Source organism: Idiotropiscis lumnitzeri, chromosome 5, assembly GCF_059441095.1.
Source record: "Idiotropiscis lumnitzeri isolate Australia: NSW breed Sydney's pygmy pipehorse chromosome 5, RoL_Ilum_1.0, whole genome shotgun sequence".
Taxonomy (NCBI): Eukaryota; Metazoa; Chordata; class Actinopteri; order Syngnathiformes; family Syngnathidae; genus Idiotropiscis; species Idiotropiscis lumnitzeri.
In genome coordinates this window covers 12367827-12382142 of record NC_142395.1, presented here as the reverse complement: position 1 = coordinate 12382142, position 14316 = coordinate 12367827, and the positions used below count along the sequence as shown (strand labels likewise).

Sequence of the window (14316 nt, the reverse complement as noted above, 5' to 3'; positions counted from 1 at the left end):
CCTATTTTAAACCTCCTTTAACGGTTTTCTCCCCCAAATCAAATCAATGCTGGTGGTTCCCCCATGGAGACTCTCATCCTTTTTGTAAACATGAAAAAGCGCCACAGTGCAAAAATCTTGGCTTGCTGTGGCCGGAGCCACAATGTAGCGGATGTGGCTGCGCCCAAGCAGAGGAGCGGCACTCAGCTGTGTGCGCAGGCACCGTGGACAGCAATCAGCTAAGCTACTTTGAGCCGCAGCCTGACAAAATTGTGCCATCACTCGTCCACAGCTGCACCAGATAAAGCCTTACAGCCGGCCGAGATGAACCTCATTTCGCAGGTGCCCTAAATCTCGGAAGGGGAGGGAGTAACCCCAGGTCTCTTCCTGTGCTGTGGGCAAAAGTGTTGCGCGAGTAACAATCGCAGTAAATTTAGCATCTTGGAGCCGACACGCGTGATCACACCTCGCGTAGATCAGCGCTCACCGGTGCAGAAAAGCCTGCTTTTGGCTGATAGTGGAAAATACACAACAACATTCGTTCCAGGATGGACACAACAGAGACACAGTAAATATATGCTGGTATATTTCTATTTACTCATAGGAGAAGCGCACACAAACCAGGAAGAAGAAAAAAAAATCCTCGGAGCGAATGAAACAATTGTTACATAATAATAAAAAATTCAAAAAAAAGCCCCCAATTCAGTAATAGCTGCATGACACAAGGCTCGACTGGAGTTGCAGCGCTTTAACCTTGTCTCAAACTGATGGAAGGGATTTTACTGATGCTTATCACGTTAGGTCACATTCTACTAGAGGATTTTGATGATGCCATCATCAAAGGAGAGGAGCAGGATATTAAAAGTGCAATATATATATTTTTTTTTGACAGGGTTGCGATCGATATCGCTATCTGTGGCATAGATCAGGAGCTTCACCCAATCAAAGCACATTACGCAACGTTCACACTTCAGGACGTGATGCCCAATTTGGATTTTTTGTTTCATACGGTCATTTTATGTGCATTACCAGAGGTGGGTGTTTTACTCAATATTGCTGGCCGTCATTTGTCACCAGCCTTACAACCCGTCCGTCATTTTTTCAAGCCAAACCAACATGTGATTAGCCTGTTGGTCACTCCAGTGGTACCCAACCTTTTTTTGCCACGGACCGGATCATACAAGGCCATAACTTTTGCGGACAAGCAACCGGGGTTGGAGGGGACGGGGTTACCTGGTAGGTGTTGCTAATGCTAACAGCTAGCTGCTAGCCAGTAGTAGCCATAACGCTGGAGACTTGTGTCATGTCCTACAACGACAGCGTAATTAACTAGCGGTTTGTTAGCGTCCTAAATTAGCGACTCATTATCATTTTGTGATGGCGTTGGGTTGATGTTGGTGGCAACTATGTCATGACAAATAAAACTGCGATAAAACAAGCCGAAAACTGCGGTAAAACAAGCTGAAAACTCGAAAACAGAAGATTTGCCGATGTCATGCATTGCATTGTATAAAGCGCGCACGAGCTCGCCGTGAAGACAGTAAAAGTCCAGTTTTATATTCACTTGTGGAGGCCGCTCTTTATTACCAAACAAGCAACCACCAGTTCTAATAGATTTAATTTCAAAACAATAGATAACAACATAATAAAATATATTCGTACCACTAGAAACAACGTATCTCCATATTCAAGCCAAACCTGACCTTCATCCCGCACATTTCAACACATTATTCAGGTTCACTTGGAGAGCATGTTGCAGAATGAATGCTGTAACAAAAAAAGGGGCAGTCTTAATTTTCTTGCTACTATTTTTTACAGTAGCATCATAGAAAAGCCCATTCCAGTGAACCGTCATACATAAATGAATGAGCGCAACATCTCACGTAGCTTCACCCAGGAGGTAGTTCGACCAGTGTGCTTGAATGATTTATCAGTCAGAATTATGAATTTGATCAGATTAGGCAGTAATCATACATTGATGTATATTCGTCTGTCTTTGTGGCTTATTTCAAGTGACGGAAGCCAGTCCTGCTCTCAAAAAAAGTGAAGTCATGAGCTTCTGATCAAATTGTGGCCATTTAGCTGGCTAAAGAATGGTCTTCATTCTGTGCTGCTTACCCAGGAACTGACAACACTGAGCGTGACGATACCGGGCCATGCTGAAACTCACTCCTGTTTAGTAGTGACAAAAGATAATAGGGAGATGCCAAAAGATGGCATCCTCAAATAGTGTCATCAATAAAAGCTATCAGCACATAACAGTTGTGGCATATTTTCAAATGGATATGCTCGCACAGTAACAAACAGTGCATTTCATCTGAAATGAAAAGAATGCTTCAGCGGGTAGAGTGGTGGATGAGTCAGAGGGATCAAATGAAAAGTGAATTAATGTTCTGTGCCTTTGCCTATCGAGACTTCCGAGTGGAGCATCTGAGGATGTAATTACTGATCTTGGCAAGCACGATGACAAATCGTTGAAAGCTTTTTCCGCAACCTGTTGATTTCTTTTCAAGTGGACCCACTTCAGTGAGGCTTTTGTGTGTTGTTGTTGCTGATACAAGGCTAACACTTCACATGCCAATCGGTGCTGGCGAGGGCTAGTCAACACAACAACTTTCGGCCTGTCGGGCCTTCGACCCAAGCGTATCGAGGTGTCCGTGTTGGAAGAGTCCTCAACCAGATGACTGTTTATCTTTGCACGTTTACCTGCATTTTGATTGACAAACCACACAGTTCGGTGGAAAGCTGCGGTGCGAAAAGTGACACTGAGGCATTTCTGGATGGAGGCACTTTCCGGAAGAAGGCACAGATGTGGTAATCGGGCAGCTGTCGCCAGTTTAATTGCCGTCTGCACCGCCACGGAAAAGCTTTGTTCTTTGGTCCTGAGCTATATCTCAAATGGCAACTGACAGATTTGGTTCTATACTCAGGTCACTAAATGCTGGGTATACATAAACTGCAGGTTGAAGTGCCAACTTCCCATTTAGTGACTTCATCTAATTTTCTGACGATTTCCCAGTGGTGGTGGAATTGAGTCATATGACTTGACTGGAAGTTGCAAATTTTACAACTGTGGACTTTTCATTGATTGGCCATTTTCTGAACCACTTAACCTGCTAAAACCTAAGACACAACACCTATGACACTGAATTTTGATTATTTATTCATGAGACTTAACTTGAATCTGATTTAAACTCCCATTACTTGACAATGCCTGTTTTCATTTGAAAATCTGTCATCTCAAATGTCTTTGAAAGAAAAGTCATTTTTGGTGGAGTGCATGCATACGTGGCAATTGACCATTAGACATGTAAGCGAGGTTAACGTCGCAGTTTAGCTACGCGATAGCATGTCAAACATCAACTAAGCTTCATATTGGTTATGTCTTTAATTGAGAAGACAATAAAGTAATAAACAATACAGAGAGTAGTTTGAGAACAATTAAATGTGACTGGGAATATGCTACTGCTGCTAACCAAGCCAACTTCAGATACGTAGTACAGTGTAGCTGACGAGCTAATACACTATTTGTTGTAATTGAAATGTCGTGGGGACTCAAGGTGACGTACTTGGATTTTGCCACAGTAACTTGAGACTTGCCTGAAAACTTGGTGGTTAAGATTGAGAATCACCTCTAACTTCCTCCGACCATGTTTTTACTTTTACCGAGTACCTGAACCTAACTGCATGCATATCAGCCTAAAATGCCGATTAAAAAAAAAAAATAGCCATCACCCGCGCAGCAAGAAGAACATCCGATTCAGAGCTGATGATGTCAGAGTGAATAATTCTTATCCAAAGCAGTCCATTTGGGAAAACAAATGATTTCCCTAAAGTCTCAAAGTCCGGTTTGTTCCTATGAACTGCTGGTGTCCAAATAGCAGATGCATCACGCTTTTCTCCGCTGGTTGTTTGGCTGTCTTGGGCGCAGATGCGCAGTAGGGTTAATCCTGGTCATCCTAAATGGAAGCATTGTGGGTAAGGAGTGTCATGCCTAACTGGTGTTAGCAACAGAGTACTAAAGTTACGGCACATTTCAACCTCAAATACTGAAGATGCAAACCTCATTTCATGGACGCACGACAGGGATACGCGATCATCGAAGAAGCTCATTGTGGCTGATGCTTGATTTAATTTCTGACACATTCAGTTGTTTTTTGGAAGCTAGCTGGAGTTAACACACACAGGTTAGGGTGTGTGTTTGATGGAACTTTGAAACACTGACACAATGTAATTCTTTGGTACACTTACATATTGTAGCATCTGTATGGATAAAGGAGGCATTAATTAGTGAAGTCACGTTAATTAACAACCAAAACAGTGTGTTTGTCCGTGTTTGACATGGAATGCAAATGGAATGTTGTGTTTATAAACTGGGAAATACCAGTACTCAAAGTAACAGAACATATTTGCCTCAAGCCCTCATTGGCATCACATAAAAATAAAACGCATACTTAAGTTTGCTGCAATATGCTATGTTATGCTGCAAAAAAACTATTAAAGGACATCTTACTAACAATTTTAAGGCCACAGTATTGACTTCAATGGAAGCTGCACCATCATTTATAAACATGTCAGAAATGCTGCGAAGTCTAATCAAATTTGAATATGATATCATCCTATTAATTTCTACATACCTTAAAGAATTCAAGTAGTGAACTTGTGATGTTTGGTAAAATAATAATTTGTGGCAGCCCCCGTTTCCACTCTGTGAAGGTGTGAGTGTGAAGGATTGTCTAGTCTGTCTCTATATGTATCATGTGATTGGCTGGCAACCAGCCCGGGGTTCAACTAGCAACCTTAATTAGCGCATGAGTCTCAAATACCAGTAGAGGTAATGCCAAATTTATAGCAGGGCTAAAAACATGAAAATGTACCCACCATCGAAAAATGCACACACCAAAGAAAACCTCCTTGGCAGAGGTAATTAAATGATCTGTCATTTCTAATACCGCAAACTACTTTCATGAGAATGAACTTGGGACAGAAAGAGAGATGTGTTGGGGACTTCACAGCTCTCTGGGCTCATAATTTTAGCTTCTACAAGACCCGGGAGTCATTAATTGTGAGTTGGTCACAGCACTCATTACTTGCTGAGACTCCAGCACTGCCTAAGGACCAACACAGCATAACAAAAAATGAACAAATAATATACTCTAAAAGTTGCACTCACATGTAAGCTCAACCTTTTTTTTTTCTTTTTTCAGCGAAGGGTAAAAATGTTGCCGGTTATTGTTGTGAGAATGTATTGGCAGAAGAGTTGCCCTTTTTCCGCTCAAGTCACAGCAACTAGATTATTCGGCGCATGCCAACATATAAAGTGTCCAACACGTGATGTGGAAAAGTGCCAGCTGTTACAGAGGAGCGTTCCGTTCTCTGCCAAACAATGTAAAGGCAGAGGTAAAGTCAGCATTATGGAAGCTATTAGTTTGAAAACTCTTCTAGGCCATTAATAGAACAGAATCAAGGAAAATCATGAAACAGTAGAAAAAAACCACTTCAATTGCAAATTAAAGCACACAATGAAAAATATTCTGTTGCGGATGCTTTAACACCCATCATTATCCTAATTGCGCCACATGGGTCAAAATAAGTTCCCCACTATAAAAAGTAATGCTGATGAATTTTCTTTTCTCCATTGCCCGTTGTAGTACAGTCAAGTGCCACAGAAAAGCAACATGAAGCCAAAAATTATGCTCAACATTGAGCAAACTAGACTAAGTAATTAAAGTTTAACGAGTTATCTGCCAAGGTCACGTATGACTGGAGGCATTAATATTTTTTCTGCTTTATCAGACAGTTCACAAAATATGCTTCATTCAGAAATATACGATCTGGTGTTCGGGGATTCTGACTAAAAACATTTTGAGATCATTAGTTGCTCACTATTAACAAGTTGGTGCAGCGGCAAAAAAATATGTGATCACGCGGCACAAGAATGCACGCTCAATTATCGTCGTACTTGTTTAATTTTCTTCAATCGCTATATGTTATAGCAGTGGTATGGGGCCAATGCCTTCAAGGCCCCAAAAAAATAAATAAATCAAGAAATCATGATCATATATATATGTTGAGAGAGGAAGAGGAAGGGAGAGAGAGAAGACAGGTGTATTTTTGGGTGAGAGTTTTTATCCAATAAGAAATCGGCTTGCTTCTGTTGCTAGGTAAATTTCATAATACGCCTTCAGACTCACCCACGATGGCGTCTTTTCTGTGTGAGTGAACGGGCTCTTTGAGTTGCTAGACAGTTACGATAGCCAATCAAATCACGAATTGGTGATGGTAAGGCCTCATGTTTAAGGTGACGAATGCTTCCTGTGATTCGGTAATCACTTGTGAGAGGGCAACACGATGCAGAATCTCCAAATCCACACCAAATAGTCTTATCCGGCGAACGCTCGAAAATCTAAAATATATTCTTATAATAGATGGATCTTTCAGGAGAAGCTTATTCTCGTGAGCCGAGGTCATCCAACACTCAGTCGCGCGTGAGTGTGTGTCCGTATATTATTTCTCTAGCCGTGGTGTTATAAATAATGGCATTATGAGCGGGATTCATTCGAGTAGAACTAAGTAGGACTTCATTGAAGGCCTATGTGTGAAATGCACGCCCTGCCACTGCGTTATAGGTTAGTGGTCATCAACACCTTGTTCCGAGTTATGTACATTAGAGTTAAGTTGCCATTTTAGGAACAGAATTCCATGGGAAGAAGAAGCCCTCATCCATTAAGAATTCCCCTTCAGATGAGTTTAAATACTTGCCTCAACTCACAGTAGCTAATACGTGTCGAAAAATGCATCCAACAAAAGAAACATCTCACTACATACAGATGGTGAAAAGAGGGCCATAATTGGAAGCACACACATGCATATTCCACCCCTCATTAGCTTTACGCCTCCATCCCATGTAGCCAATGTGTGCTCGTCATGAGTGTGCTCTGATGCGTGCTGGCTGGTCTGTGTGCGAGCTGTGAAGGGAGTCTCAGCAATGCTGCTTGCCACTCCTGCCAGCTCCCCCTTCTTCAACTGGCTACAGCAGTGTCTGTATTCAGATGCTAATTCACACTCCCAAGGGCAATCTGTAACCAGGTCAGCCTTGCTTGGAATATTTATAGAGGTCTGATGCTAGTGAAGTTTGAAGGAGGTATACCCTTTTTATGCTTAGTGCATCATTTCTTAGGAAAGTGTGGCTATGAAAAATGCAGTTAAGTGGAGAGAAAAGCCTCTGGTATTGTGTAGGTGATACCCCCAGATTTCAAATTATACTGATTCAGTTGAGCTGTTTTCACCAGGGAATCTCCACAAACTTTCAGAGAGCTTGGGATTTCTCATTGGGTCTTTAGAAACTTCCCCAAATAGGATGTAAGTCGCAGGATTTCACCTAATCTTTCAGACGTGCGCAAGGGGTCCTCCATTTATGATGGATACTTTACGCCGTTTGAAGGTGATAAACAATACTATGAAGTCTTTTCTATATAGTGGTCACATGGCTCAAGAAGGCACACTAAATTGCCATAAATAGCGGCACAGTGGTAGACTGGTTAGCAGAGTACAGAGGTAGGCTTGGATCTGGCCTCGACCTTCCTGCGTGGGGTTTGCATGCTCTGCGTGTGTTTTCTTCGGGTACTCCGTTTTTTTCCCACTTTTAAAAAACATGTATGGTAGCTTGATTGGAATCCCTAAATTGTCCCTAGGTGTGATTGTTAGCGTGGATGGTTGTTTGTCTTTGTGTGCCCTTCCACTAGGTGTACCCAGTCTAATCCCGAGGTCGGCTGGGAAAAGCTCCTGTACGCCTGCACAGCTAATAAATGTTTTGTGATGTCAAAAACATTGACTGTAATACGAACTGATTGGGTTGCATAAAAGCCACACAAACCAGCCAGCATCATGGACCAGTGTTCGACCTCAGAGGTACTTTTTGTGTAGAACCTTAAGATGGATCATGGTCCGTTTTGCTTATGTCTGTTTGTGTTGTACAGTTTAATACAATGCAAAGTAGCCAATACCATGACATTGATCATTTCTGACAGTTAAGGGTAAAGCATGACTGGACAACAGAAAACTAAAAGGAGAACATGGCTCAAACTGTGTGTGCCAACAAGGTAGAAAAAAACAGCCAAAAGTCAGTAACCCGTCGGTCGCACGTTTTTCATTACGAGTCCCTTGCCCGGAGTCCACTGCATGCCTCACCTCGAACATGCAAAACTGTGGGCTGATTCAGTCCGTCAATGAGTCAGTCTTGTCAAAATGGCACTTCTCTGTTAGCCGAAAAAGTCAACGCGGACTGGCAGAGATTACTGTCGTGCACTGATTATATATTATATGCAACGATACTGACAACTCAATTTGTTGACCTCATACTACGCTGGCTGTTGCTGTTTGAATTATTATTATTTTTTTTTTAATGAAAAAATTAAATAAGCCCGGCCCTCATGACTCCAGTGGCTTTTTTTTTTTTTTTTTTTTTAATTTTTTAACATGGATCTGTGGATACAAAAATGCTCTGCATTGCGAAATGTGCTCTCATCTCATGATGTCAAATCACGCTTCATTCACGTTTCATCACTTCCCTCGCTTCTTACTGACAAGCATGAAATAATTAGACTCCTATGTTTTAACGGTCACTACAATCGTCAAATCATTTGAATTATTGTGCAATGAAAGATATGCAAATATTGCACTTCATACAGAAAGGCTATGAGAGATCTAGGATAATAATGCCTAGCATAGGGAGATTTTTTAATGTTGTCGGTACATCAAAATAATAGTCACCAATGTGAAGGCGTCCTACCTCCTGCCAAGATCTGTTGCTCCAGTTCAGCCATCTGTTTCCGGTACGCCCTCAGAGCAGCCTCTTTAAATGTCGGTCGTATTCGCTTCTTCGGTGGTGCTTCAGTGGCTGTGGGCTTCTCCTCCTCCATGCTTTTTCTTTCATCCTCCTCACGTTCATCCACTTTCTCCGAGACTTCGGCGGTCTCCTCAAGCAGCTCCCCGATCTCCTCTATATCCTCGTCACCCTCTTCCATCTCCTCAGTGATGTCATTGTCCTCTGTCTCGTCAGGTTCCTCGACATCCAAATACTCCACCATGGCGTCATACTCGGCCGTATCCTCCGTTACGTTGGTTTCATACTCCTCGCTGTACTCCTCATCGTACTGTTCATCCAAGCCACAGTCGTACTCTAAGACATGTGCCTCTTGGCTCGCATCGTTGTCTCTTGTGGTGCTGAAATCTTCAGCGGTCTCAAAGTCTTGAGGGACATCGTTGTCCTGAGAAGCCTGGACGTCCTCAAATGCATCATTGTCCTGAGAAAGCTCGCATTCCTGCACAAGGTCTTCAGTTTCGTTAACATTAGTCCTGTTCTCCAAATTAGCCAGAACCTGTTCCATCACCTCAACGTAGTGGGTCTCACCATCCTGTTCAATAGCTTCTGTCTCTGCTCCTTTTTTCTCCTCCTCTGGTTTGGAGTAAACGGGTTCTTTGTGAGTAGCTGGGTCTGCCGCCGAGGGCGAGTTGGAGGTGGAGAGTGTGCGGAAACGTCCCATGAATGTCGAAGAAGAGTTTGTGGGTTCTTCAGGAGGTGGGGGAGTATTCTGCGGGCCGGATTTCCACACAACCTCTAGAGCTGATTTAGCCCTTTGCAACGTAGAACCAAAGCCAAAACCAAAAGACTTTTCACTGAGGTCTATACTAAGCCTGCTGCTCCATGACTTAGGCACTTCCTCGACCTTTTCTGTTCGAATCTCACTCTGACTGCGATACATGGTTGTGGATTTACTTTGAGTTTGGTGGAAGCTGTGATTGACATCGATTTCAGGAAATTTTTCCTTCGGGGCTGCTTTGGAAGCTTCCTTGGGGGCCTCTTTAACAACTACTTTTGGAGCATCTGGAGAGACTACTTGAGGTGATTGACTTGGAGATAACTTAGGGGCTTCTTTGACGGATACCTTTGGCGTCTCTTTAGAAATTGGTGCTTCTTTGATTACAATGCTGGAATCCTTTTTTACGGATACTTTATCTTTGTTACCCTCTTTATTCTGTATTTTAGGTGTATCTTTTGGGAGTACCTTTGTAGCTTCTTTGGTAACCTCCTTAGCAGCAGGTTTCTGTGTGCCGTGTAGGGGTTCCTTAACACTCACCAGAGGGGACTGTCTGGGGGATTCCTTAGGAGATTCTTTGGGAGTTGAAGCTGGGCTCATTACCGGGGTGATTTTTGGGCTCTCTTTTGGTGACTCTCTTGGACTTTGTTTTGGTGTCATTGCCTGGGAAACCTTTGGGGCTGCTCTGCTGACTTTAACCGTCCCACTGCAGATGACCTTCGGCGCTACTTTAGCAACATCTTCAATAACAGTCTTTGTGGAATATTTAGTTGTAGGTTTTGGGTTCTCTTTCGGAAAAGATTCAGTGGTCTCTTTAGCTGTGGATTTCTTCTCTTTTATAGGCTCTTTTGGAGTGGAATTTGATGTAATTTTAGACGAAATCTTTGCAGATACTTTTATACTTTCCTTTTCCTGTATTTTGGGGATTTCATCTTTTGACCCAATTTTAATTTTTTCATTTGTAATTTTAGCCATTGCTTTTGAGTTATCTTTAGATGATACTTTTGCACTTTCTTTTGCTGCCCCCTTGGAACTCCCTTTAGACTGGCGCACATGTGCTTTGGTGGACTCACGCTCCACCACGGGTGTAATAATGTGAGTGGTTATTTGTGGCAGGGTGGGTTCTCTGTCAAGCATCATGAACTCTTCCTCCCCTTCAAATTGTAAATCAACTTCCTGGCATTTAGTGATATTCTCTGGAAAACCTGGGATTGTGGATGGGTCAAAAGGGCTGCTGACCTCTATGGATGCTTCCAAACCGGAATCGGCTCCTTGCTCTGCATGATGCCAATCTTTCCAAGGTGACAGGTCGGTTTGCAGAGAAAGTTGGGAACCACCGTAGTGGCTTCTGTCACCAGACATGCAAACAAGTCCATTGCTCACCCCACTGTCAACAGTCTCAGTCGTCTCAATCTCATTGTGTTCATAAGGTTGATTCTCATGGCTGAGCGGGTGACTGGGGCTAGCATACCAAGAGGAGGCCATGTCTTCTTGTTTCCTCTGCCACAGTTCTTGATCTGAGGAGGATAGTAGGGAGCAGCCATTGGCCCGTGTAAAGTACTGGCTCTCTGAAAAGTCCTCAGAGTAAGACTGGCAAAGCTTTGAGCAGTCCGATTCGGAGCGGCTGAGTTTCGGCGTGGAATAGTCACTTTGAGAGAGCCAACCGGAGGTCACATCTGAGTAGTAAGCCTTCCCATGCTTGTCGGGGTCATAGTATGTGTCATCGGCATAGTGAACTGCACCTGAGTAACTTGCTTCTTCCCCGGACCGGCTGTGGTCATGGGATCGTTTTTTCTCTGATTTGCTCTTGTGAGCGGGCTTTGAAATTACCATTGCATATTTGTTTCTGCTTAGCTCATCTAATTCTTTGTCACTGTCCATGGAATCCCAGTCATCACTCTCTACTACTTTGTCTTTCCCTGATACTTTAATATCCATAGTTTCATAAGTTTGTGAGGAGGACATTGCCTTGTCCTTTCGCTCTTTCCCTTCCCGAGTTAAGCTGTCGGTGGAAACTGTAATTCCAGTTCCTTTAAGTTTATAGCATTTTTTCAAGACTATATCCCTGTCTTGGGGTGTTGCAAATATAACTATAATGGGACGAGGTTTTGCGTTAGAACATTCTCGTTGTTGTCCTAACCTGTGAGCGAGCTCGATTTTAATTGTTTTATGGGCATCGGCGAGACCCATTTTGTCTTTTAGTAATTTATATATCAGATGTTCTGTTTTCTCTGACCTGTCTTCTGGAACATTGAGAAAACGCAGAGTAGAATTATTGGCCTGGTGGCTAATTTGTTTTATGTAATCATGGATGTCGCGTGTTTCCCTTCTTGACTGGACAAATCCGGAGCGAAGTTGCTCAATTTCGCTCTGAACTACTTCCACACTGCTGGAGATCTCGTCAATCGAACTCTTCAGGGCATTGACATGGCCACGTAGCTCGGACAGTTCTGTCTCTATCTGGCTGATCCCCTGAAGTTCCTTAAAGATCATCTCCATGACATCCTGTGTCTGACTGATGCATCCCGTGGAGGAGGAGCCGGGTTCCAGCGTTGAGCTCTTCTGGTGCCGTCCCGCCCGGTCCAAGGACTTGCTCCGGATGCCGAGAGTCTTCCTCCAGTTGCTCACCTCGGAGTCCGAGGAGACACATTCCTGACTCTTTTTCCATTTCCTCAACTTGCGAAGAGCTCCGAGCCGGAGCGTGTGTAGACTGGAACGTTCCACTCGTTCGCCCTCAGAGCTCCCGTCGGAGGGAGCCAAACTGATGAGGCTCTTCCGGTTCCGTCTTACTGGCATAGTGTGCGATTTATGCTCATCCAGCCTCCGGAGAGGCTTTGCGTCGCTCAGTGTGTCAGAATAGCTACTGTCAATTGAAAGAACCTCGGGAAATATGCTTTCATTGTTGTTATTCAAAAAAGGGGCGGTTTTAGGGAGTCCATTTGCGATGGCCACGCGATAGCTAAAAGTGGGTGACAGGGACGAGCAGTCGTTCTTCCCGTCGTCGTCTTCCAGCGATACGTTACGTGCTGAGGAGCATTTGGAGATCTTTTTAACAGTGGTCTTCACCGTGTTCGAAAGAGTTGGATTGTGTGCTTGCAGGTCAGTGGTCAATTTTGTTGGCTGTTTACTTTTACTTCTCTCTTTCTTCTTGATTGGGTTTGCCAATTTCTTTGTAAACATTCCTTTGCAAATCTTTTCAATGTAAGCTGATATAATCTTGATGAGGGTAGAAACCATGGATGGCAACCCTGAAGACTCTCTAGCATGAACAAGAGAAGGAGTGCATGGAGAAGAAAGCTTTGGCACTGTGAGGATTGTCAGCTTGCTTTTCTGTATAGTGGACCACTCTTTGCCAGAAGCATGCGGTGGAGCAACCGGGTGTTGTGTTTAAATCCAGGAAAGGAAATCCCCCTGGAAGATAAAAAAGAAAATCATTCAATTATTTTAGCAGAATTAAGTTGTGCACTGTAATATAGCTGAAACATTCAGACAGCAATACCGTATGAGCAAAAATACCGTTTGTCAATGGTAACATGAATGAAAAATGAAATGATAGCAAAAACGATGTCATCCATTGATGGATGCCAAATTATTAACTTTGGCGAATCAAGTTCCAACACAAGACGAATGGTGTTGTCAGAAACAGCGCAGCGCTTTCCATTTATTGATCAAAATAACAAGTATGACGTATGAACTAATTAAACATTGAAAGTTAATGATCTGTGCCGCCATTTGTTTCATGTGCAAAGTCACGATGTGTATGGCTTGGTATTGGAATCAATCATGTGCTGCTAATACACGGGTGCAACAGACTGGACGCTTGCAAAGCATCGTGTTGAAAATTTAAACAGTCTGGAGTAGCTGCTGGAGACGTTTGTTTAGCAATGAAAGAAACTGGTCAGCTGAGTCGTAAGAGCGACGCTTGTCACCCCGAGATTTTGACAGCTGCTTCATATTAGTCCTGGGGTTTATAGTGTTGATACTACAGTCTACTACAGCCCACAAAGACCTGCAAACGTCAAATGAGTTGTCAAACACAGCCTCACTGTTTGGCTTCAATAGATGACATCGGTTTGAGTATGTGTGGCTGTTGTGTTCTTCTTTAGACATGATGCATGGGGCCATATTTCATATTAGTGGAACACTTCAACTGTTAAAATAGAACACAATTTTTGCCCTAGAAAATTTTTTTGCTGTAGTTAAAATCCCTTCTAGGTTCAAACTGTCACCGTTGTGAAACCACAAGCCTTCCTGGCATTTTTGCAACACTCACACAAAAATTGGGTTATTTGCCTTTTCAAAAGTTCACAAAAGAACAAAAATGTCACTTTACAGGTGAACTCTATTTGTTATTCTTTAAACTTTTGAATGTCATAATCATAATGGGTATATGAATTAGGCATCAGTTTTCACCTGACTAAGCATTTCTCAAAGGTATAACCATTCAATCAAAAATTAAGATTACCCAAAAAGATGTCTTTGGAGTATTACACTTCAGAGTCTCCGTTGTATTGAATGATTTTTGTTCAGTCATCTTGCACACGTTTAACCGCCTATTTGTCAAATCTTGCCCGTTAGCAACTGACAACTGGTTAAGGGTAGGGTTCTCCCACTTCACTTGTGCTTGCTTACTGAAACATTTTGAGCAATAGCATGACATTAGCGAAAACCAAATAGCCTGCTCGTTCCCAGTCCGGGGTGCGCCCCGCCTCTCACCCTAAGTCAGCTTGGATAGGCT

General features: G+C 43.0%; 1 protein-coding gene across 4 annotated transcripts in view; it reads right to left on the bottom strand.

The window, feature by feature from the left end:
* The window catches only part of unc13c (unc-13 homolog C (C. elegans)), a 133437-nt gene that overhangs the window by 108012 nt on the left and 11109 nt on the right, over positions 1–14316 (bottom strand). For 3 of the 4 annotated variants that reach the window (XM_088295581.1, XM_088295582.1, XM_088295583.1), the window contains exon 2: positions 8771–12989. In XM_088295581.1, coding sequence (XP_088151707.1) covers positions 8771–12815 — 4045 coding nt within the window. In that variant the 5' untranslated portion in view covers positions 12816–12989. Of the gene's footprint in view, positions 1–8770; positions 12990–14316 lie in introns of those variants that run through there. The other variant, XM_088295585.1, reaches the window with a different exon arrangement.